General features: G+C 49.2%; 1 protein-coding gene across 1 annotated transcript in view; it reads left to right on the top strand.

Moving 5' to 3' along the window:
- The first annotated feature begins 351 nt into the window (after positions 1 to 351).
- The window catches only part of LOC142575852 (uncharacterized), a 265,876-nt gene continuing 240,074 nt past the window's right edge, over positions 352 to 26,153 (top strand). The window contains exon 1 of the mRNA XM_075685551.1: positions 352 to 1,464. Within this exon, the coding sequence (XP_075541666.1) occupies positions 1,398 to 1,464 (67 nt within the window). The 5' untranslated portion in view covers positions 352 to 1,397. The remainder of the gene's footprint in view (positions 1,465 to 26,153) is intronic.

Raw genomic sequence — 26,153 nt, 5'->3', positions numbered from 1 at the left:
GCTCCGGCTGCAACGTCACGGTAAGTCTTCCTATCGTTCTCCCTCTGTCGTGACGTCACGGAGTATCTTCCCTCGTCCTCTCCAGTACGGCTCCCTTCCTCTCGCATTGAAGCCAGCGGTCAGAGCACGGAGGTAGGGGGAGCGGAGCAGCGCAAGCATCGTCCAAGAGGAAGAGGAGGAGGAAAGCTCTCTAAAGAGAGCGGGTTCAGAACCAGCACGTTCCCTCCTCCTCGGACAGAGAGCGCTCACCGCGGGGCGGTGAGCCGGCCGCAGCGTGTGCTCGCCAGGATCCTCCCGAGGCGGCGGCGCCGGTCCGCTCGCTCGTGCGGCGGCTGTAGCAGCTGACGACGGCAGTGGCACGCGCAGCACCGCCCCGCCGCCCTCTTCCTTCTTCCCACCTGAAGAAGAGGAGGAAGTCGAGAAAGAGGGGGGAGCGGACGCGCGCGCGGCGCTGCTCCTGGGCCCACTCTTCGCCTTCCTCCCGCTTCCTCCTCTGACTTTCGCTTCCCACCCCCCAATTTTTATTGTCCGCCCGGGAGGCGCCGCCGCGGGATGCAGCCGGCGTCGGCGACATCGTGGTGCTGCCGGTGCTGCTCTCAAAGTGCTCCGCGCTGAAGTCGGGTACGCATCGCTCCTTCTCCTCTCCGCTCCGCGCACCTCTTCGGCGTGCGGCGCGCGTTGTTTTGGACCACCACTCCCCCTGTGGTTCGCACCGTTGGCGGCGTGCGCGCAACGCACCTTCAGCGGGTCGCCCGGTGGGTCGTGACACTTCTCGTGCTGCGAATAAGAGCGCTGACACCGGTCCTCTCGCAGTTCGGTTAGGCAGTGTGATTCGCTCGACAACACGTTGGCGAGAACGCGAGTGTCGGCGCACAAGCTGGTCCACGGCGTTTCTCGAAGGTCGGGACTTCAACGAGTACGAACTTCGTGCGAATTTTTTGGAATCACCGCTCGCCGAGTAGTCAGTAAGGCAAGTACGCTGACTTCTTGCCTGTGCTTTGCAGAGACGTGACGATACATTGCAGTGTGATAGCTGAGCAAAAGCCGGCACTTGCAACTGGACAACCAAACTCTGCTTCAACCGAGACCGCTACGGAAACGAAAGTTGAATCCTTTTCATCCAGAAAGCTTGCGTGTCTTTTGAAGTGTCAAGAACGAAGACCACTTCGCTGCTTCGTACTTTAACTTCTCCGTGCCGAAATTTGTGTGGCGAGGAAACGGAACCGCTACTTGCTCGTTATCGGCGTCGCTCTCTGCGGGACGTCCGACACGGATCGACATAGCGGGAGAACAGCTTCGCCGAACATCTGAAAGCCCTGGGATAGCTCGAGTTGTTTCAGCGAGAGATACATCACGAACCTGGAGTTGACTGTTTCGGCCAAAATCAACCAGTCATCATGATGGCAAAGTTAAAAGTGGCGGCCATCCTACTCTTATGGACTTTCACGGGACGCTGCATTGCAGGTAAGCCCGCTTTCAGCTCTTTATTTTTCGACTGTCGCGCCGCTCCTTTTAGTTTGTCCCGAATACAAGCAACGTGCGATGACTTGCATTATCTACGACCCTTACTACTTTGGTTAAACATGGTGATGATGACGCCTAACGCAAATTAGGTAAGTCTGCCGAGTGCAATGCAGTAGCATTGGATTAGGTGAAGCTACGAAAGTACACGTTGGCAAAATGGGTAAAGCACGAAAAAAAAATCAATTGAGCCACTTATAAAATGAATGAGTGGCCGTTTCTTCGCATACCAATACTCCTTCGTTGCGATTATTTGCACACTGTATAGAGCCGCCAATTTTCTCGATTGTGGCGACCGAAGCCCGAGTTCCCAGCAAATCGTTGGGTGTGAAGCCACTTTGGCGAACTCCTCCTCTCAATGGGAAACTTGAGGCCCGTGAGTAGTCATTCGCGCTACGTGTATTCACGCTGTTCCTATGGGGCGGCATCAAGATCTGCGGTATGTGCAATGACTTTTGTATACGCGGCCGCTAAATGGGCACTTACGGCTTCGTGTAAAACGAGCATGACCATTCCTTTAATAAAAATGTTAAACGTTGTATAAAACTTTATTTGGTTCCGATGTACAGGTGACAACTTTAGATGCCGAAACATATTTCACGCTCTCGTAGAAGATTAAGAAGTGCACGTTTTTCCCTTATGTCTCGGACGTTCTATTAAACCGGTGACTGTGATAAAATGTTGCTTGCGTAGGCGCAGTAAGGCCGCACTTTCTCTTCATTTCTTTAAATGTAATAGCTTCAAATTAATTTTTGAGTAACGAAAGAAGGTAAACTAGCGGGATGTCGAGTGCGGCATACGTTATTTCGTTGCCAAAGATGTGAAGTCTTTAACTACTGCGCTACCACACGCAGGAAGCCTACGCCGGGGGTCGGTATACAGTATACGAATTCCTTGTTCTCGATGCTAATTCTTTCTCATCTGCCGTTCACGGCCAGGCGATCGCGGTGGTGGCGCAGGCGCTGCGGCGCTCAGACCGCTGACGAAGCACAAAAACAAGATGGAATAGCATTGAAATAGAACTGAATTCAAATAGCACTCTCGACTGAAGGAAGAACGCGAACGGGGGTAAAACAGCGGCAGCAGCCTCGGAGCGGCCCGTTTTCACGGCTTCGCGCAATTAGAAACTGAAAACGCGCTTTGTTTCCGCTTTCAAAACTCCCAGCACGCGCGGCCGTTGACACGCCGCCTCACGGACGTTCGGAATCCGTGCAGTGTGGGTCACGCGTACGCGTGCTTACAGGCGCGCGCTGCTCTTCTGCAAGCTTCAGGGGGGGGGGGGGGGGGTGGAAACGAGCTCGGGGCTGGAAATAATGCTACTGTGTCTAGCTCTGCTGTACTATTTCGGTCACTTGTCCTCAATTTAGCTTTTGTTCCGCACGAATTAGCACGGAAAATGTTTTTGTCAGTCAACACGGCCGACCGGCTGCCTTCACAGTTTATTTCATATGCTGCTTGTACACCTGTTTTGTTCGTTGAAGGAATAGTGGGCACGATAAGAACAAAATAATTTTTCTTTTCGTTCCTCGTTTAGAACCAGGCGAAAGTTTCCAGGTCTGAATTCAACAGACTGAGCTCCTTCTTTATCATTTATATCATTAAAAAATAATTGCTTTTCTTTATGTGTGTGTGTTTGTGCAAGCAACACTGCGCCCGAGCTAAACCCTTCGCGCATCTGCTGAGGTTTGCCCCCGAGTTAAACCGAGTCTCCTTCCTTACCTTAGCGTAGAACCAAACGACTAGCCATAGCTATACAGCGTATGCGCTGACGTTCGCGCTCAAGTTCCTCGAAAACATTCTCAATTCGCAATGACTTGCGGCGCCAAGCACATTGCTTTTTTTTTTCTGTTTCCCTGCTTGCACGAAAGTGAAAATCCACTTCAGGCTAATGAAAAACGAACGGGGAGAAGAAACACTGATGACTTTGCGTCGCTCTTTCCTATCGTCCAGTTCAACCAAGCAGCTGAATGATAATGTGAGAAACAATCTGAAGAGAGAGAGAAAAAAAAAGTTTTGACAACGAACCAACGTGCGTTCTCTAATTACGGCGCTATATAGGGGCATACAAAAAAGCAGATGAAGGTTACATGAAGACCACGTTTTACAAGTTACAAGTTTGACAAAAAGAAAAGCAAAAAAAAAACGCGACATTGTTCAGGTTACTAACATCGCCAGATGGAAACTTGTAATAACCCTACTTTGTAGCGATGGCAGGAAAAACTTTTTTAATCAGTGCAGGAATCTTTTGAAAAGCCTTCACTTCTCTCGCTGGGACATGAAAGCTCGCTTAGTTGCTCTTCAGGAAAGCAAATCATGTGATGGCCTTTCTGTCTTTTTTTTTTTTTTTTTTTGAGGTCTGACGAGGAGAAACATCTTCGAAACGGGGTATGAATGCGTTGCCCTACACGAACAACGCTATTGTGTTTTTTAAACGTAGGTTGCAGAAACATAGAGTCAGAAGCGTAACACATCCACGGTGCTATCAAGACATACGTATACTTAATCTACGCGCAAAGATTGAGAACGGCTTTTCACTTTCATTATCATGCTGAACGAACCAGAAACATAACGTTGCAGTAGGAAGAGCATTTGCAAGCGCATTCTAAGCATGCATTCTCTACACGAGTACATGATAAGGAGGAACGAACGCATTGAAATCCGGACAAACGATTCCACAATAAAGAACAAGTCGATAGACTCTCAATTTATGTATTACTGTTTTTTTTTTTTATGTTAGGCCACTCGTGAGCGAAACTTGAATTGAGTGGTGATGCGCGCTTGCATATTTTCGTTTTCCATTGTTAGCCCGTTCCCGTATACAGCGCTCCGATAAAGGAAAACAGAGACCGGAGATATTGTCTTCTTCTGAACTTCTTCTAGTGTTTCAATGACATTTGAAAAACTTGAACGCATTGATACTATTGTTTGTCCGCGCATGGTTCAGCTAATGTAGCAGGAGTTCACAGCCGTTGATAGAAGCGTGCCCTTGATACTTGCTGCGTCGTACCGTGTCGACGACTGACGTCATCTGGAAGGTCCCAGCTTTTAACGCAGACAGAGAATGTCTTCCGGAGAAGGCGTTACTGCGTGTAATAAGCGACAAGAGCTGAGTTCAGTATACACAGACACTCAGGGCTTGAATAATAAAAACAACTGGTGAACGGTACGCACGGACATAATGTTCTGCGCATGCGTGCCGTCGACCTTCCTTCTGTATATGCGAGCCTCGTGCATACAGTTTAAACAGTTTAACGAATGTGCACGCGGCGAAACAAAAAAATCGACACGAATTGCGTTCATGGGACACTCGGCGCGTCATGCCAGCGATGACGGAACAGTCCAGTGCCTTGCGTCGACCCGAGTCTGACCCGTCTTAAGACTAAACGTGTGGCAAGCACGCCCCGAGCTCGGTCGCACACCAAGGCACAATGACTTCACGACGCGACACTCATCTATTAAAGACGCGGTCACGCGGGACCTCAAACACGGCCCCCACGTTCGCGTTCTGTTGACGCTTCAAGCGATCGCTCGTTGTCGGACGCTTCAACACTCACCTTTTCATCTACCACGCACAGGGTCCTTGTGCGAAGATTACCCCTACTTAAAGCTATAGCTCGTCATCTACCCGGTAATAAGAAATAGTTGCCGCAAGCCGCTTCTGCGTACTTCCTTCGTTCATTCACTTTCACGCAGATTTCCATAGCGAAAAAATGAGCGTGCCGACGTCCGCAGGAGCGGACAAAAGGCGCGCGAGCGCGTCAGACGTGAACGCGTGGTGCAATAGCCGATTATGCGCCCAAGAGTTACCCCTCGCCGTAATGTCTTCGTCTCCGTAATCTGTCTGCCTCCCTCCCTCCCCTTTCTCTCGCCCGCCCCTCCCCTTCCTCCTCTTCATTCGTCTTTCGCCGTGAAGCAACCGAGGGGCGACCTATTCACCCTATACAGCGCGTCCTCTCCCGAAGTATCCCACACACAAGCCCCATGCATGCATGCAGCAGCGAGGCCTGCGCAGAGAATCCATTAAAGGCGGCGTTGTTATCCATTGCCCCCGAGAATAAACGACGGCCGTCTCGACGACGCTTGCTGAGCCATCCCTGCTTCCCCCCCCCCCTCTCTCTATCTATCTGCAGCCACTGGGACTCTATTCGTTTTAATTTCGTTGCTTGTTACGCAACGCAAGCTCGTGCACGGCCCAGTGTTCTCCACTAATTGTTCCCTTGCCTGGGCGAGCCCGAACCTTATGTTTGTTTGCTCGTTTGTTCGGCTTGCTGTTTCTGTCCAGGGCGCAGCGCACTCAGAGCCCGATGCGGATCAATCGCTCCGAACGAAGGGAGGGACGGGCCGTTTACCGGGCTGAAAAGCAGGTTCGTGAAACGAGGTTTCCAAAGTTGGCTGTTCCGGATAGCGAGCGTAAAGGGGATTTCACCGGCGAGAAGGATTACTTCGGGCTAACGCAGCGCGACGACAGAACTTTTTAGCCGCGAACGATCGGTTTTATATCCCGGGCAATGTATTAACTTTGAGGCCATAGGTACTCTCTCTCTCTCCCTCCCCCCCCCCCTCTCTCTCTCTCTCTCTCTCTCTCTCTCTCTCTCTTTATTTTATGATTTCAGTGAAACTTGGGGCCTGGATTTGAATCAGGGAGCATCAACAGTCCGAGCGCCTCTACACGCTTTACGATTCGCTCGATAGCCCCTGCCATCCCAAAGACGCTAAACTGCGGACACACAGAAAAGGTTACTTTTACGTATACGTTGTTTCGAGTAAGTGGGCGATGCTATCTTGCTGTTTGGGGATTGGCTTTCAAACTTCGATTTTTGTTGTTGATTCACTACAGCTACTCTATTAACGCTGAAGAGCTTTGACAGCCGTCGATACGTTGCATCCAATATCGCGCTGTTTGGCAGGACGAGAAGTTTTTTCTTTCTTTTTTGACGTGATCTAATAGGACAGGCTGGCGCATTTGGGTGGCACCAGCTACTCTCCGTCACTTGGCAAAGAAAAAAAAACACAATATTTGTGACAAAATGCGGGACAATAGTATCACAACAACAGTCAGTCAGCAATATCACCAAGTTTTGTACATGATTCCAGGGACACACAGAAGATGAACATGTATACAGTTGCATATGTAAACACATCAGCTTCGTATATTGTCCGAGAACACATAAAGAAGTTCAGTTTCACAGATAAGGAAGTTCAGTTTCATAGACGAGAGCGCCGTAAGTGTACTCATACATAACGTACTACACAAACGTTTGACCAACTAACATGCATGGACCTGCATCATACGTGTATATTTCAGCGGACACTTAAGTTTCTCGAAAGCCCCATCGTTGGCCATCTTTGTTCGCTTCACAAAATTACGTTTTCAGGCTCTACAGAAAAGCCTAAATGCACCTTGCTGCGAAGTAGAATATCTCCACTTAAACCGTGAGCCTAAGAACTTACGATTTCCGTCGACTAATATGAGCACAGTGTTTCTGGTAACAACAAGTTCAATATTCTATATAGACAGATTTAGCTGGGTGATCCGTTCGAGAGGGTTGCAAGCACGCGCCTCTTGCTATACTTTGCTTCACGTATATATGGGTTAAGGCGCTCCGTGGATATGATAGTCCCAAGAAAAATATAATTGTTACTGGCCTTGTTTTTTTCTAAATACAGCCTATAATATCGTGACACAACATTTACAAAGGAAGGCAGAGCAAGATAAGACAGCTGACCGGCCACACGCGCAAGCGTGTGGCCGATCATCATACATATCGCGGCCAACCGAACGATATGTATGTCACCAAAAGGCCACTGCATACGCTCTTTATATTCGCAAAGCATAACCTCGGCACATCTACCCTAGTGCCTGTGAGTATCCTTTGCAAGTACGCTTACGAACATAAGCTCATGCAACGGCCTCGAATTGGAACTTCGTCGAAGGTTAAGGTTAGGTTGCGTTTCCAAGGTTACTCGCCCCCATATGTTAAATAATCACGTGCTCCAATATTTTATGAAACACACGTTCAAGAGACACACCGGTATATAACAGCGCTCAATTCACTATCTACAAGAAATAAACTCGCTACTCTTATCAGACCGACCTTGCAAAACCTTTACACGTTCCGCACACCGTAAGCTCTCAACCATGCAGGCGACAAAGCAAGGCAGAAATCTTGTAGGGGTAAGGGAAAGGCGCGTTTTTGGAGAGTTTCTCAACTTCGCGGCACTAAAGGAGCAGCACATTAACTATAGGCAACAGAAAGAAAAGGGATAATCTTTGCACAGTGACTTAACCAAACAACCTCGGTAAACACGCGTCATTATTTATCGCCGTGTATGTATAACCACGTCATCGTTATCGCATGCCGCACGAACACACGCCGTGAACGCCGTCGAAATGCTCGCGCGTTTCTCTCTTCAATCAATCTCGACGCAGCCCCGTGCTCGCTGACAAGTGCGGACCACCACGGTCGCGCGCGTAAACACAACAGTTAATACACTGCGATAGAACGTATAATAACCGTGCAAACGCCCTTCGGCGCTAAGGAGCGCGCAGACGCGCAGAACGCCGATGCGAGACGCCGTACACAAGCGCTGCGCAATCGAGTTCACGGTCGGATGGCGCCCTTCATGCGGGGGACACCGGGGTATCGTGCCAGGCTCCGGCAAAGGCAGCCGCCTAATAGGGAAGACGAGGGGGGGAAAAAAAGCCAAGAAACATAAGAATACAGCTGTGGGCTGCGGGCAGCGTGCTTCCTGAAGTGTGTCGTCTCCTGCGCGGCCTCATGCCATATACGCTAGTTAAATGAGTGCAACGTTCGGGGAAGCTGGAGTCAATCTTTCTTGCATAAGCTACTGCTAGTCTGCAGAAAGGCTCTAGGTAGTTACACACTGTCTATAGCGTAGCCATAGAGAACTTGCGCAAAGTGCTCAAATTCACCGACTGTCTGCACCGCACGCTAATCGCAAATTGCCTTGGACAGACTGTAAAGTAGTAGAAGCCGTACGCTACTGCAGCAGTTCGCAGAATGTGCGTGTAGATATATCCCGCGGACTTCCAATGCATTATTTGTTTTCCGCAACGAATTGGCTTTGCCAAGCACATCCGAACACCTGGGCGTGTCGTATATATAGCCACGATTCTATTTTATTTTTATTTTTTGCACGTTTGGTTTATGCGGTAACCCAGACTGGCGCGTTTTCCCGTTCGGACAGTTGTCTGCACCCGTTGAGAGCTGCTTCGACAATTCAAGCGTCTTTTATGAGGATACTAAGTTAATGTTAAACCGTCTTTTTTATTTTCGTTCGTGAAGTCCTTTGCGAGTCCGAGATCCCCCAGCACTTTTACTATCGTATCGCTGCGAAAATTGCTGCCATGAATATTTGCGCAGCAGAGCAACCGTTCGTGACTTCTGAGAGCTTTCGGGCCACCTCTGCGTGCTTGCCGACGTCCGAGGCTACTACAATACTTTCTGTACAAATACAACATCGCAAGACGTAGGATCAAGCACCGCTATTCCCTGCTACACGCGTCTACACCGCGATGATAAAGCAATGAAAATCGATCAGACTAACGCAGCGCAACCACACGAAGGCGTCGCGACGCGTACGCAGCGGGATGACCGTATACAGTTACGGCGTGGCCGAGTCGTGTATCTTGAACATATGCTCTTTGACCGATAGCCGCGCAGAATTCCCGCGTACCAGTGTTTTATACAGATATGGGTGCTCACGCATCTAAAGACGCGCCTATACGCCGGACTGCGCGAATGCATCGGCACGTGGCACGGTTCGTGTAGTCGGTACTCAAAAGCCTCCGTCACCTCGTGCAGAGGCTCGGGCGTCGGCAGCACTGCACGCTTTTAATCGCGCGCAACGTTTGCGCCGCCGTGCATTGTATACGCCGTTGTCGTTGTACCTTGCAGCGTGCGTCGCAAACTCGCGTGCATGTTGCCAACTATATAGCCGCCCTCTCGCGGCCAAGCCAAGAAAGCACTATACCAGACTCGCCTCCTTTGTTCTTCGTCTCTCTTCACGAAACCTGTCCCCCTTCCGGGGGCGATCGCAATTAGGAATCTTTCCGGTGCCGTGGGCGCGAGGAGCGCGCGCGCATCTAGGCACGCTCGGTAAACGAAGATAAGTAAGGCGCGGGTACATGGACGTCCCGTATAGATGCGCGCACGTCATGGACATAACATACAGCTCGCGATGAAGTAAAGAAGTGCACCAACAGAAAGCTGCCGGAAAATAACAATGGTGGTGCCAGGGAGAACAACGATCAACGAAGAAGCAAATAAGGGGAAAACAAGAAGAACGAACAGCAGCAGGAGGAGGAGGAAAAGAGGAAGCAGATAAAGTATCGGGGATAAGAAATGAGGCGTTATCTGTTCCGTCTTTTGCATTTCTCTTTGTTCTACACCTCTCCTATCTCTCTGTCTCTCCTTCTCTCGCTTTATTTATTTGTTCTTTCTTCGGGGCAGGCCATAGTCGCCACCAGGAGCAAAGTGCGTAGCCGACGAAGGAGAAAATTGCTCCAGCAGCACCGGTCGTTTCTGGAGGAACCGGGCCGAAATTAAAGACGACGCGGCGCCTATACGCCCGCCTGCGCGCGCGCGCGTGTGTGTGTGTGTGTGTGTATTAGGCGCAAGGGAAGCGCGGGGACGTTATGTGTATACTGTAACCAGTATGCGACGCCGCGCCGGCCAGAATATTACGCGCGCACCCGAGGTCTCTCTTGTCTCTCGTCACGTTTCTTTCGACCTTCTTTCCCGTTTCTTTCCTTCTTTCTTTCATATGGTATGGAGAACTTTATTGGGTCCTGAAGGTCAACCATGCGTTGACGCGGGCCGCTCCCACGTTGGTACTGTCAGGCCGAGCCCTTCAGCCACATCGCGGGCCTTCTGGACTGCCCGTAATTGGTCAGAGAGTGATTCACTGTGTAGCATTTGCCGCCACCATTCTTGTTCCTTGTCACGGTCTGTGAAGACCGCGGGGCACTGCCAAAGCATGTGGTCAAGAGTAATGATGCCATTGCACTTATTACAGTTGGTTTGAATTTCCCTCTCCGGATAGATCCTGGTAATAAAATATGGACTTGGGTATGTTCTTGTCTGTAGCAAACGTAATGTGACCGCTTGGGCTCTGCAAAGCTTACCGTGTGGCAATGGGTATTCCCTTCTGCTTAAATAATAATGCTTCGTGATTTCGTTATATGTTAATAATCGATCCCTGTGTTCCCCGGGTGAAGTGTAAGTTGCTCGGTCTTGAAGAGCACGGCTAGAAAGTCCTCGTGCTGCTTCATTTGCCACCTCATTGAGGTTTCTCCGAGCTCCGTCCACCACCCCCAGATGTGCAGGAAACCAGCGGATTTCGATCCTCTCACTCCTGACCTTCTCTAATAATTTTGTTGCTATCCGTGTCACATATCCGTTGGTAAAGTTGCGTATGGCTGTTCTAGAGTCGCTGTAAATATGTGTCCACCGATTAGCCCGGATGGCTAAGGCGATTGCTACTTGTTCTGCTACTGTGGGGTCCTTGGTATAGACGGTGATGGCATCCTGTATGTTACCTTGAGTGTCTACGACAACGGAGGTATACGCATCCTTATTTTTAACCCAGGCAGCGTCAACGAACACCGCCTGCTGCTTATGTTGATCTATGTCTTGAAGGAGTGCCTTCGCCCTTGCCTTCCGTCTCTCGAGGTTATGTGTCGGGTGCATGTTCCTAGGGAACGGGGTCGTCTTTATTGTTTCCCGTAGTCCCGCTTGCAATTGTGTTAATAATTCTCCTTCGTTGGTGTGGTTAATTTCTACGCCAATTTCTTCAAGTAGCGCCCTCCCAGGGCGTGTCCCCATTAGTCTCTCCTGGTGGGCCACCTGTTGAGCCTCAGCTATCTCCTCTAGTGTGTTATGCAGCCCTAGGCGCAATAAGCTATCATTGGCCGTGCTGATGGGAAGTCCTAGTGCAGTCTTTATAAGTCGTCTGATTAAAGCGTTTAGCTTGTTCTTATCAGCCTGTGTCCATTGGAGCATGCCAGCCACGTACGAGAAGTGGCAAAAGGCGAATGCATGTACCAATCTTATGGCACTGTCTTCTCCTAGCCCCTTATGCTTGTTGGTAACTCTACGCAGAAGCCTAATGACTTCTTCTGACTTGTTAGAGATGTATTCTATCATCCTGCAATTAGATCCGTTCGCTTGCAGGAGAAGTCCTAACACTCTAATAGTCTCCACCTGCCTGATTGGTTCTCCATTCTTGGCGCATATGTCAATGCGGGGTTCTTCCTCTGGGATATATCCGTTCGGCCTGCGCCCACGCTTACTGCTCCGTAATACCAATAGTTCTGATTTTTTAGCAGAGCAGTTCAGTCCCATACCCTCAAGTGTTGTTTCTACCACATAAATGCTTTCCTGTAGTTTGATCTCTGTTTGTCCCATATTACCTTCGGCACTCCAGATTGTTACATCATCTGCATATATAGCAAAGTGGATACCTTCAATCTGCGCGAGACCTCGAGCCACTTTTGACATTGCCAAATTAAATAACATGGGAGATAGGACAGACCCTTGTGGTGTCCCACGATTCCCAAGTTCCAGGGTTGTCGATTGGAGTTCGCCTAACCTGAGACAAGCAGAACGGCCACCGAGAAAGGCTTTGACGATATTGTGCAATCGCTTACCCAATCCCATCTCCGAGAGGATATCCAATATGGCCCTGTGCTTGATGCGATCAAAGGCCTTTTCTACATCTAGGCCTAGAAGAGCTCTCGTATGTAACGGGCTAGCAAGAATAAGGTGATGCTTGATTAAAAGCATTGCATCTTGAGTCGAAAGTCCAGGACGGAAACCGATCAGGTTATGCGGAAGAATATTTCTGTTTTCTACATACTTAGTCAGTCTATTGAGTATGACATGCTCCATGGTTTTGCCCAGACATGATGTTAATGATATGGGTCTTAGGTTATCTAGATTGAGTTGCTTGCCTGGTTTGGGAATAAGAATTGTGTTAGCAATTCTCCATTCCTTCGGATAATCACCGTTTTTCCAGAGTTCGTTGAAATACTCTGTTAAATATTTTATGGAATGATCGTCCAAATTTTTCAACAGCCTATTGGAAATGCCATCTGGACCGGCAGCAGATCTACTGTTGAGGTCGTACAGGGCTGCACGAACTTCGCTTTCTGTGAAGTCTTGATCCATAGGCTCACACTCTTCCCCTGTATATTCAGGCAGGTCTGTACTCTCATCGCTATCCTTAAGTGGTAAATACTTAGCTGCGAGCCGATCCAGAATGGCCTCCTCCGTTGTGTCCTGACTCTCACGATGGACGAGTCGTGCTACTGCTGTTCTCCTATTAGATTTAGTGTCGCTCTCATGAAGCAAATGTCTAAGTAAGTTTAAATTCCCACCACGTCTGATTCGACCATCTATGGAATTACAAAGCTCATCCCATTGTTGTTTCTGTAAATTTCTGGAGTGTTCTTCAATCTCCCTATTCAACAATGCTATGCGCTTCCTGAGTCTCCTGTTCAGCCGTTGCGTTTTCCATCTATTTAACATAGATTGTTTCGCTTCAATCAAGTGCGCCAGCCTACTGTCCATGATTTCGATATCCTCCTCTGTGGTAATATCCTTCGTTGCCGCCTTTACATCTTCCCTGAGCTGAGTGGTCCAAGTTTGGAGTGTTTTCTTTTGTCCTTCCTCTGTCTCAGCTCTGATTTTCCTTGCTTTCCGAAAAAGATCCCAGTCAATGTAGTTAAAGTGCTTTATCTGATTACTTGGTGTTTCCAATAGTATTTGTAATATGTAATGATCACTACCCAGGTCAATATTGGAGTTATTCCAGCCAGCGTTCGCTAAGTTTGATACAAAAGTAAGGTCTGGGGTGGAGTCCCTGCATGTAGATGTACCACACCTAGTGGGATAAGCTGGGTCTGTGATGAGGGAGAGATTAAGATCTGTAGCTAGGTGCCAGAGTCCATCCCCTTTCTTAGTATTCCAGCGATATCCCCAGGTTTGATGTGGGGCGTTGAAATCCCCTCCAATAATGAGTGGAGCGTGCTTAGTAACAGCCATAGTCTTATTAAGAAGTGCCCTGAAACTCTGTTTCATGTCGCTAGGGCTGCTATAAACATTAAGACAAAAGACGCTTTGCGGTTTGCTTCTATTCCTTTTCAAAATTATTTCCACTAGTAAGTATTCTAATTTGTTTAGTCCAAGGCGCAAATCATGTTCTATGTAAGGTATTTTCTTATCTACGAGCGTGGCTAGCCCCCTACCCGGCTCTTTGCCCCTGCATGTCGCTTTGTATCCGGATAGGCTGATCTCATCCGCCAAGGTTTCCTGCAGCATAATTATTTTCGGTTTGTCTGGAGAGGCTTTTATTAACTGCATAAGAGGTGCTTTTTTGTGATAAAATCCTCGGCAATTCCATTGCCACACGGTAAAGCTCCCCCTGCTAGCCATTGCTTATAGAACCCGCCTTACTGCTACCCGCTAGAGTACGCTTCGTAGAACCCCCCGACACGCTAGGGAGCGATCTGACGCTTTCTGCTTCTGAGGGTAGGTATTCGTCGTCATCGCCTTGTGCTTCTACTTTGGTGAGCCTCTTTTCAGCCGTCAGTCTCCATTTCCATAACTTATCAACTTTGAAGGTAGTTTTATCTATGGCATCTCTAAGTTGTTTAATCGCCTCCTTGATCTCTTCCAAAGCAGAGCACACTGTCGTTTCTACTGGGCTTATTGCCCGCTTCTTTGGAGCTGGTGTGTTTTCTTCATCCTGGCTGTTGTCATTATTCACCGGTTTGGCTATTGCTACTTTTGTGGAGTTAGTCTGCGAGTTCTTGCGAAGTTCTACAACCTGCTTAGTAAGTTCTTCATTTGCCTTTCTCAGATACGTTACTTCTTTAATTAGCTGTTCTACCCTGGCATCATTATCTCCGACCAGCCGCTCCGCACCGCTCTCCGCAGCCCTCACAGTACCTTTCACTTTGTCGGCCCAGGTTGTTCCAGATGTCGTCTTGTCGCCAGGCGTCTGCCCTCCTCCTTCGAAGCGCACCTGCACTTCGCGTGATCTGGAGCGGCTTCTGCCCTTCGACGGCGAGCGGCGTCTTGACCGTGTGGGGCTCCTTGAGCACGTGCGCCCCCTGGTGCCCGTTTGGGCATCCCATTGCAGCTGTGCTGATGTCGCCTCCGATGCAGATCTGTTGCGTTCTCGTCGTCGAACTCGTACCACGTATGGAATTTGGTACCGCTGTCGGCAAGTCTTGTCCCCAGTTGGGTGGTCCCCTCCACAGAATTTGCACTTAGGCACACACATGTGATTGTCCTCCGGGTTTTTAGTTCCACATCCTCTGCACTGTACCACGTCCGGTGTTGGACATACATCTGATCGATGTCCAATCTTTCCGCAGGCATAGCAGACATCAAACTGCTTCCTATACAGGTAGCACTTGACGAGGGTTGACCCGTATCTTACATAATTGGGTACCTTGAGCCCATCAAACAGAACAATAACCGAACCCGTGGATTTAATACGTTTGGCTGCCAATGCCAGTGGGTTAAAGTCATGCACAATGTTCTTCGTTATCGTGGCCTGATTGTCTCTGAGGTCAACTCTCCGAATCACTCCTTTACACGTGGTATGCGGAGCTGTCTCGTAGGCGTTCACTTCGTATTCGGTTTCCACTATAATGATTGACCTGATTCGCACATACCTGGCAGCATGGCTGGGATCTGGTGTACTAACCACCACGATGTTTTGCGTGAAGTTAGGGCAAACGACATCCTCTCGGGCTTGTTGCGGAGTCAGGCCTAGCGGCTGCTACCTCGCTTTCAGGTCGATCTACTGTTTCTGGACGGGTAAAATGCGGCAGAAAAGAAACATTCTTCTTGACTGTCGCGCCAGCACATTAGAGCTATAGCGACGACGCGCAGCATCCACCGAGCACGCGCTGGTCTTTCTCCTCGTAGCGTCGGCTGCTCACGGGCGCGTCGTGAAGAACTCGTTTCCGGATGAGTTATGCAGTCGCCAAGGAGGACGAGGAGGAGGCGTCACGTCTATTAACGCGTAGACGTTATATCGCCACCTCTCGGATATGATAAATATCTCGCGGCGCTCGCCTGCCTGCCTTGAGATAGCATCGTCTACTGCGCGGAGACGCAGGCATGTACATACAAGGGAGGAGCACTGCATCCACATTCTCCGAAAGGTCTAACGCGAGTTCTTATGGTCGTTTTGTGCACACGGCGCACTTAATAAATTGCCTCTTGTTCTCACTGGTTCGCAACACTCTCTGTTTCTTTTTTTTTTCCTTCTTGCTTCTCGGACTTTCGGTTACGATCTTTTCGCACGAACTCGCACAAAACGGGCATTAAGAGACCCCCGTACAATGTATCTCCTTCTCCGCCGTTCTCAAACGACGCCTTTCTCTTTCTCCTGGTTTATCTGTTATTCAACTCTTCGCACACGCCACGCAGTGTGGAGCTGAGTGTACCTTTCTTTTTTTCCACACCTTCGTTTTCTTCCGCGTTATCTGTCGTTCAACCCGAACGGCGCAGGCTCTCGACGAGGGCATTGTTCGAAAAATAAAGGATACACCTGGATGCATCTCGCAAGTGCAAAATGCGCGCGAGCACCGGAACGGGCTTTAACCTCGCATCGCAAACGTGCTGCGCCAAGTGATTAGATGGGAGCGACCAGTCGAGTTAGTTGGTAGCCCCACCCCGTTCCCTCCACCTTCTTCTGCCGAGGAAGCACGGTTCTAGGAGGTAATTTGGATGCAAAGGATGGAAACAACAACAAAAGAAAAAGTCCATGGAGATGTAAGAAAAACGGCAAGCAAGAAATCTGGAGATAAAGATCTCTTCGATAACGCAAAGGACACTGCTTTACTATTTGAGGCCCGAGCCCGGCTGCCTGAGGACAAGAACATACCGGAGCAAATTTTTGCTACAGGGCGAGGCATGCTGTAAAAGTGTGGTTGCAGTGATGCAGTGATGCAGTAAAAGTGCGGTTAAGGCTCAGCACATTAGACTACTGAATACAAACTGGCCCATACGGTCACCCTTGTAATGGAACGCCAAGATATTCGCCCAGCAAGAACCGTAGGGTCCACCTTCCAGAGAGGCCGGGATTGAAAGTGGATGGAAGCATTAAGTTGTCAGTGGGCGAGATAAGCAAGATAAGTTAACAATATTGGCCGAGGCAGCGACTTTAAAGAATAGAAAAAAGACCAAGGAGAGATAGGCAAAACACTAGGCTTCGATAGATGCAATTGATTAATATAAGTTGACTATCTCAAGCCGGCTCGCCGAATATTTGTCGCCGCCCGGTTTCCAAGGAAATGCTAGTAGAAATCATATTCGTCATTGTTATATGAAACTATGGCCGCTGAGCCTACCTACCTCGCGTTAACATGTCCGAAAGGGTCTGCGAAATAGATGGCATGTCCGGATCGATTCCAGACATGGTGCATACATACATGCATTACACAGTGATAGGTCAGCGTAATCATTTATTCATCCTAAACCAGCATCTAGCGTTTCTCTTCTCTCTTGTTCCTCTTTTTTGATCACTATACCCTCTCCTATTTCTTTTTATTATCTCTCTCTTTCTTTCTGTGCATACATAGAACTGTATGAGAGGTTTAAATGCCCAGGCAAATATGGCCAATGGTAAGTGGTGCATCTTTAGTCTCCCCTTAAAGGGATAGTGAATAAAAAATTTGTCGCCGAGATTTCTGTCTCCAGTGATAGCTGTCGCACCGAGAGCGACCAAAACAACACTCTTTCTGAGGAGAAGTGAGCGAAAAGTAATTATTTTAGTAAATATTTCTCAAATCACCGCACCTACCGGCCTCCTCCGAAAGCTCTGGCAAAACCGGATATCACGTCACGCTTACCCACCTCGAGGCCCATTGCGAGCGATCGTCCACACTGAGCGCGCGTAGGGGCGAGTTGACGTTTGCAGCAACGCGCTTTCTTTGTTCGACCGTCCTATTCGTACCGCTTCCTCGTGTGAGCTGTTCGAAAACCTCGTCTTTGATCTCGTGGATTTGTGGTTTGATGTGTGGAGCAGCCGTGTCAACGCCGCAAAATGCCGAGGGTCTGCTGTGCGCATGTGAAAACGGCAGGCATCGGTAGTCTTTTTCTCGCGTACTTGTTCACGCTGTAGTTTTGCGCACAGGTGCCGTTTGACCGTAATTTGTCGTTTGTAAGACGTTCTGAGCCAAATGTTTGGCCAATTCTGCCAGAATAAATCGAAATCCGCATCGTCTGAAGCGACGGCTGACGAAAAAAAATTCGCCGACATGAGACTGGTGGCGCCATCTCGTGTGCACCAAGGGAAGGAGTGCTCGGCTGCGATGAAACAACGGGACGCTGAAACCGCTGCGCATGTACTCGTTCACTCCGTGAATAACAAGACGTTCCTTGCTTACAGAGGCGCATTTCAGTCACTGCACATGCCTGGCTCCAATCCTCACCCGTTGCTTCATCGCATCTATTCTCAAAACAGCTACTTGCGCGCATCAAGCACCTGCCGCGCGAGAGTCGGCAGCCGACTGTTATGCTCACGCCGCCGGCCACACCTGCTCCGATGGCGTAGGTACAGGGAGATCTACACGCGTCAATATCTTCAACGATTTCTACGTTTCTTTTGTACAGTGTGTACTCACGGCACCTGTATTGTGCATTGATGGCTTTCATGTTTTACGCGCTAGCAGCTACCCATCCAAGCGGGCGGAGCAAGCCGCTTTGCGCAGAACGCAGAGTAAATTCCTTACGTCGCCTGACATTGCATAGCCTGAGGCATAAGCGTCCTCGCTCTGTTGAAGCCAAACATGGCAAAACGTTTGCGTGAGTGAATCACGCTGGGCGCACCGCCTCGGATGCAACACTGTCAATGAGGCGTGCGCCTCTCGTCTCGCTAACTCATTCGTGACAGGTGCGAGCTTGCGATCCGAGCCGCAGGAACCGCGTTTAAATCTGGTTTCCACCTATGATGCCGCCCATGATCTCTCGAGGGGAACGCGTGTACACGGAATGCACAGTGTAAACACCACTTTGCTGGTCCAGACTCTCTCGGCACCGCGGAGGGGGACTGCTGCGGCGGGTCGTCGTCAATTTCGCTTGACGACGCGGACGGATCGTAGGCATACGCCTTTATCGTTCGTGGTCGTTCAGTAGGCCGCTCATCCAAGTCGGAGTCATAAGTTCCGCTCATGCTATCGCTCTCTCTAGAACTTTGCATTTTGCACTGCGCAGCGCGAGGAAAACAAAACTGCGCAGCCGGTCAGCTCGCTCCGCGGCTGCTGAGGGTAGGTGTGACGTCAGATCCGCCGGCTTGTTGGCGGGAGCGCTTTGCGAGTGACGCGGTGGCCGCTCATAGAGAGTGAAAAATAAAGCCATCCGCTCAAAAGTAACCCGAATAATGACTATATACTATAGCAATCGTGTCTTAGGAATGCAATTGTGGGGTTTTCTCTATATTCTTCGATTTTTATTCTGTATCCCTTTAACCTTTCCCCAGAGCGAAGTATACCAAACTGGATACAGATATTCCGGTTACCCCCCCCCCCCCATCTCTCTCTCTCTCTCTCTCTCTCTCTCTCTATCTCTCTATCTATCTATCTATCTATCTATCTATCTATCTATCTATCTATCTATCTATCTATCTATCTATCTATCGTTTTAAGAGGAAGCTTTAGCTCGGGCCCAACTCCGACGCGGCCTATTCAAATACATGTAAACCGCAAAAACGTTTTTATGAGAAAACCCCTGGACCGATTTTGATGAAATTTGTTGCATTTGAAAGAGAAAGTTAAATTCTAGTGACTGTAGGAAGCGGAATTTCGAGTTAGGGCTTAAATTTTCTTAAAACGATTTTCAAATATTTGACCGTTTGAAAAAAATAGAAGCACGAAGTTTACAAATTCATAGCTCTGCATCAAGAACTGATATCGCGGTTCTGTAAACGGCATCCATTAGATCATTCAAAGCGGACAAATTCAATATGTCATTTTACATCTTACGTGAATTTGTTACGTTGGTTACAACGGTTTTGCAAAAGTTGTATTTCCCTACGATTAAATTTTTTTATATTCATGTGTAACATATCAATTTCGTCCGCTTTAGATGTACTATTAGATGCAATTCACAGAATTGTATTATCATATTTAGTTGTTGAGTTACAGAGTTGTAAACTTGATAGTTTCGTTTTTTGAAAATTTACGATTTTTGCCAATTTTTAATAAAAAATTGACGACCTAACTCAAAAATTCGAAACAAACAGTCACTAGATTTTAATTTTGTCTTTTAAATATAACAAACCTCGTCAAATTTGGTGCAGTGGTTGCCGAGAAAAACGAATTCTCCTTTTACATGTATTTAGATAGGAGCACTAGAGCTAAAGCTTCCTCTTAAGGAAATCCATTTCCGAGAAAGGGGCGAGAATATGGAAAACAAAATTCAAGACAGAATAACTGGGACGTTGTTTTTCATTATGTAACCTACGCGGGTAATCTAACCAAAGAAATCAAAAACAGGGTAAGTCCGAACGAACAGGCTATTCTTAACCAGTGGAGTCGAGTTAACATTGAGCTGAACGTGCATACCGCGCATACCGAAACCAATAAAGTGGCAGGTTACTTTATCGCAGGCAGTGGCGAATGTATGCTTCACTTTCATCAGCCGCTTTAGCATTGCTCGTGTCGTGTGTGTGTCAGCGTTTGTCTCTCGCGCTGCTCCCACCACAAGATGCAACACCGTTGACCCTGATCCGATAACACATGCGTTTAAATGTGCATTTGTGTTCCCCTAATTTTTTTTCCCGAATATAAGCACTGCGGACTACTGAATGTTGTATTTCATAAAATATGGCATTGCTGTCCACCTTTTTTTTTTGTATTTCTCTCTGTTCCAATCCCAAGCAATCTTTCTTCGATTTCTTGGAGTGAAGGCGGGTTCCCTCGCGACACGATGGGTCAAAGTCGTTATGGGTAAGACAATGCGCACCACCGACAATATACACAGAAATATAGGAATCGCCAAAGAGGAAACCGAAACGGCTACTGTACGAGCAAAATATTACGTGTCACGCGTGGGTTATAGAAACCGGCGTTGTGCAGCACAGCCCCCACTTCGACTGTTCGAGTGAGGACAGCAGGCGCAAAGCTGCAGAGACAAAGAATCCCTCGGCATCCATGTTAAGGAGCGCGGTGCATCACGGGACGCCCTCTTTAAACCACAGAAGAAAGCGCCAGCCCATCAATCTCAGGCTCGAAGGGTGCATGAAAGACGTTCAGCTCCTGTCTGAAGCACACCTCCATGGTTGTCTACTAAAGAGAGGAAAAGAAAGGAATAAAATGCATGCAAAGGAACAATGGCTGACCCAAAAGATGCAAAGAAGATAAAAATAGAAAAGAAAGAAACGTTCAGCACGAGGATTTTAAACCGCTTAGGGAACAACCGTATAACATTTCAGTCGCGGTGACAGGAGCACAGACGGCAGCGTATGCAGCCCGGTTCGATCCCTCTCCCTTTTTTTTGTATCAAGCGCGCTCGAAAAATCTACGCCGCGGCGTGCGATTGGCGAAGCTCTTCGGGAATCCTTTTGTTTGTTATCAGCGCACGTTCTGCGCACATCACTCTCTCTTTTTATCCTTCGCGGTACCTTGAGCTTGAAAAAGGGCCTCCTTTTTATAAAAGCTGCCTCCAGAGAGTGAATGATGCGCACTCCGCGCTGCATTCGACGCGCATTAAGTTTCCCGGTCAGGCCAAAGGGGCAACCAAAGAAAAAAGAAAGTATGTGTGTGTGTGGGGGGGGGGGGCGGATAGGGAGGAGGGGAGGGAATTTGACGCATCGATATATTTTTACACGTAACACCCTTCTCGCCGAGTGATATAAACATCCGAGCAGGAACGAGTCAATTCTGACGACAACGAGAAATCCGCGCCACGTGTACGCAGACCTTCCCGATAGCGGGAGAGACATCTCTTCTAGGTGCGCTAACTTCCCCTCGTTTTTTTTTTCTTTCTTTTTTTCGTTTCTTTCATCCGTATACTCCAAGCCAGACCCAAAAGTGTATGGACGTCGATGCTTCGAGCCTTTCTTTTCGAAGGCAGTGCACTGTGATGAAACGGTTACCGCGGGGCTTCATTTTCCGCCATCTCGGCTTTCTAGGGTCACATGGAGCCCTTGACTATAAGAACGGCAAAGAGAGGGGAGAAGGAAACGAGCGGAAAAGGACGAGGAAAAAGACAGACCTCTAAAAAAAAAAATCAGGCACATGAAAAAAAAAAAGATATCTCGTCGCCAAAACCGAGTGCTATTTACTATCAGAAGAGGCGGCGGGCGAGAAATACACGCCCCCGTCTCGAGCGAACAAAATTTCATAACTGCGATGAAGGAGCGTTTCGCGAGAGCGCCCGGCCCGGCCCATGCCGGGCTCTCTTATCAGCCCCCGCAAAGCTCGCTAATGATAGAGGGAGAGCGAGTGCGGGCTGGAAGGGTAAGGAAAGGGAGAGGGAGGAAAAACTTCCTCGTATGTATGGCTGTAGGGGTTGCGGCGGGCGAGAGGATCTCGAGAGTGCGTGCGTGTGTGTGACGCCGGGCTGCGGTGCGGCCGCGTCGAGCACAGGCCGACGGCGATCGATTGACATTTTCATTTGGGGATCATCGCCCCCCCCCCTCTTCCCGCGACCGTAGTCGTCGCGGCAGAAGAGCTTCGGGGACCGAAGGAGAGAGTTTAGGGATGGATTGGGGAAAATGGAATAAGAGGGTCGACGCTATAGTGAAGAGAGTGCGGAGGGGAGAACGGACCCTGTCCGTCTGCGTGTCCTGCTAAAAGTGGAGCGTGCCGGCGACTCCTCCCTCCCAATTTGGACGGCACGCCGGCTACAGCTGACCCGTCGCAGTTCCTCGTGAGGGTTAGCGTTTACTTGATTTTGAGTGCCGTTCTTCGACCCCCCCCCCCTTTTTCTTTTCTTTTCCTGCGTTCATCACGCTCGGGGGGCACGCGGCTCAATATGAAGAAAGTGTGAAATGATGTCAGAAACACTTAAAGGCTTAAAAATGCACACTCTGTATTTGTGCGCTTGTGTGCGTTCAAAGTGAAATACATAACAAATAAACACATCACGCTTATATATACACAACCTAAGAGAGGGAAAGAGAGAGTGAGAGCGTTTGTGGGTGTGTGTTGGTGTAGTGGCATCCGGCTTTCAGAAAAATTTAGCCAGGGAGCAACCGTCGTTACGTCTCTATGTCAGTTTCCACTGCTCAGAAGAAAAGAAAAAAGAAAACGAGAGTATACTGCCGCCAATCTCAAGCCATTGTTGACCTTTGAAATCGTTGTCCCTCTATACGCATCACCCAGTGTTGGGCATCAAACTGAACGTTACACCTTAGTTAACGTTTCTATACTTTCCTTCATACTCTCTGTCACAGATTAGGTAGACATTTTTATTTCATTGTGCACTGACACTCACAGCAGCTGGTAAGCCGCTTTACCACTGCGCAAATCCGCTTTGGGCCCTTGTACAAGCAAGTCCCTACTCACCGGCGCAAATGAAGCGTCAACAAAATATCCTCGTAATCATTATTGCCCGATCTACAAGAATTCGGTGAAACATCGGTGTATGCGTATAATCACATACATTTTGCTCTTAGTGAATGCGTGATGCACCGCGACGGCTCTTGGCCCTAGTGTTCCTTCAATAGACAACGACGAAAGCCAAATGCGTCATTTTCCTTTCGCCTACGATGCGCAGCTTGTCTAACCAAGTTGCTGTATACAGTCCCACCGCATGCCTGCCGACACTGTCTCAAACAGTCGGTACTCTGTCGTACGCGCTAATGGATGCGCTTGGAGCGGACAAGACCGTCTGTTTCTCTGCTTCGCGTCCCACCAACTGCGTGCACGACTGTCACAAAGCGCAACGCGTCGTTCGTCCGCGTAGCGTGACGGCGCCGCGAGCGAGCGAGCGCGCCGACGAAGCAGCCAAGCGGTTCGTTTGGAGCGGTACTCTCGGTGTGACGAATGAGCGAGTCGGGCGTGCGCTGTCACTGCTTTTCTTGCACGTCAGAAACAACCTGGAACGATCACGAGAGACTGTCATCGCTCAAGGTCGCGCCGACGTGCGCGCGCTAAGACGTTACGTGTAGCGCGTGTTACAGAATGCGGATAAGGACTCGGCTGCCGCTTGCGTTGGCGACAGCTACATTAAACGTATCGTTGAGAGGATAAACGAGGCGCCATTGATGTGCCTGTCGAGACGAGAAAGTTGAGCGAGCACTTGAGTGTGTAGTTGATTGCGTTGAAAGGGCAGCGCATTGTGAATAAGAATTGCGCTTTGTTGTAGCAGGATGCGCAGTTGCGCGAGTTGGCATGGTATTACATTTCATTTCAGCGCGAAAAGACGCAGACGGAGACATCTTCTGTTCGCATGTTCGTCTATCATTTTTCCGCGCTGCAACGGAATACGATGCGCTTGATTTTTCGATTGCGCTTGCCTGAATTTCGAAACCGCGTTTAATAGGGAGGGATTCATCAAGATCAGTGGATAACCTCGAGTGTTGTATATAGGTACTGCCTACTCACACGCACTGCAGCACATAATTAAAACGTAAGGGAAATCAACGTGCATGCGCTTACGTTGAATATAACGAACTCTCGGAAAGTCGCAGAAAGATTGTGTCTTAAGTTCATGATGCAGATTTAGACGCTGGGAAAAAAAAAGAAGCTAAAGGCAGACGGCGCGACACACTACAAAATTGTCACAAAAGTGTGCAGAACTCCTGTACTAAAACTTAAATATTCGCAGTCTGATTCGACAAATTAATTGCGATAGCGAAAATCTATAGGGCAAAGAAAATGGCAGTACCTGTTCGCATGTATCAACAAATAGCCCAGGCCCACAGTTTACCCAGCCCAACAGTCAGCCATTACATGTGCAAAAGTTGGGCGAAGGAAGATCTTACAGTCGCATTTGATGGACACCCAATACATTCTTATGACGTCTATAACGTCATCATTCTTCATTAGTACACCCGTTGGTTGTACTACTACTAGCTTTCTGCCATCCTCGTATTGAGGCAACTACGTGGTACGAACATGCGTCAGCGTGCCAGCGTACAAATCGTCGTTCTGTCAACGTAGGCTTACATATATGCAGAAATGTCATGTACAATGGCGTTCCCTTAATGTATGTCAATACAGTGCTTCTGACGGAAATGTAATTGACAAGCTCATACACATTACTTAGGCTTGAGTATCGTCCCCACTGACGTACACCATCTTAACAGGCGAACAAAAGTGTGCCTACACAGAAAGAGAACACAGCGCAAGAATCTCGCACCGACTAAGCAGGATTCCGGCGAGCCTGCGAACGCAACTTATACTGACCACTTAAACTCGGAAACTTGGGGCACGCCGTCGACCCACATGCAAGACCGAAGGGACGCACAAAGTTGGGCAGGCGGTCGTCGGGTTATAGGCGCACAATCCGGTGTGACGCGCATGATCTTGCAGACCTGCCTGCGTGCTCGCGCGCGCGCGCTTACGCAAGGACGCATGAAAGGACGCTGCTGCTACTGCAGTACCATTATTCTCCGCCGTACACGAAGGACGCACGCAGGCAAAGCAACGCGGAAGCCGCGCGCAAGGCGGCCTCTTTTTCTTGCGCTTGGCGACTCAAAGTGACCCATTAGCGCCGCCGAGATCCCCTTAATTCTCGTCGAGGGGGCCAGCCTCGCGGCTGCCTCTGCCATTCTCCGGGGCGCCCTTCTTCTTTCCGCGCGTTACGCGACGCTGACTCGAGAGCGTCTGCGTCGGCCGAGAGAGACGGCGAAGAAGAAGATGGCGGAGGCCCGTCCTCCGGGGACCACTCGGCCCCGGCGTCAATTAGCGGGCGCCGGGTTCCTCCAGAGTATACGCGCCAGTCGGAGGCGGCGGCGGCAAATTGGGCGCGCGGGGTCAGCGGCGAGGGCGCCCGAGCGCCCCAGCCCGGGCACCGCGGCCGACGCGGAAGCCGTCTTCCTCCGTCTTAACGCTGCCACCGCCCGCGTGGTCACTTCCGGCGGCGAGCGCCGGAAGCAGCGACGCGAGCCTCGCGAAGCCGATGCTGTATAGGACGTCTTCGGTCGCGCTCAAGTGAGCGGCTGTGCTGCGTACGTAGGGCGGCGGCAGACGGGGGAAAAAAATATCGTAGAACCGACACACTGTATCTTTTCTTTTAAATATCGCCCGCAGGTGCTATGCCGGCGCGGTCAAGGCCGTTGTAGTTATCAGCCAGAAGAGAAGCTCCCGCGGATCACGTAAACAGAGTGCAGTACAATGAAGGGTATGATAGAGCAGGACCTGATTTAAATAAGGGTGACCGTGAGGCCGCGAAAGGCGTTTTTAAGCGATACGTATTTCCAGTTATTACGTATTTCCAGTTAGCTCTTGGTGTGACTATAAATGCGACAGAGCTACGCGAACGCCGTATGCTTTAACGTATAAATTACGCAGTAGAGGCGCTAAAGCGAGTGAAAAGAGAACTATAGAATTCATAGAAGAAACACAAGCACGCCGTCGCGTTAAATAAGAAGCTAAACTCATAAACATGCAGAAACAAATTTAGCTGCTTTACGCATCC

The sequence above is a fragment of the Dermacentor variabilis genome, chromosome 3, assembly GCF_050947875.1.
Source record: "Dermacentor variabilis isolate Ectoservices chromosome 3, ASM5094787v1, whole genome shotgun sequence".
NCBI classification, from domain to species: Eukaryota; Metazoa; Arthropoda; class Arachnida; order Ixodida; family Ixodidae; genus Dermacentor; species Dermacentor variabilis.
This window is presented reverse-complemented; position numbering and strand designations above follow the sequence as displayed.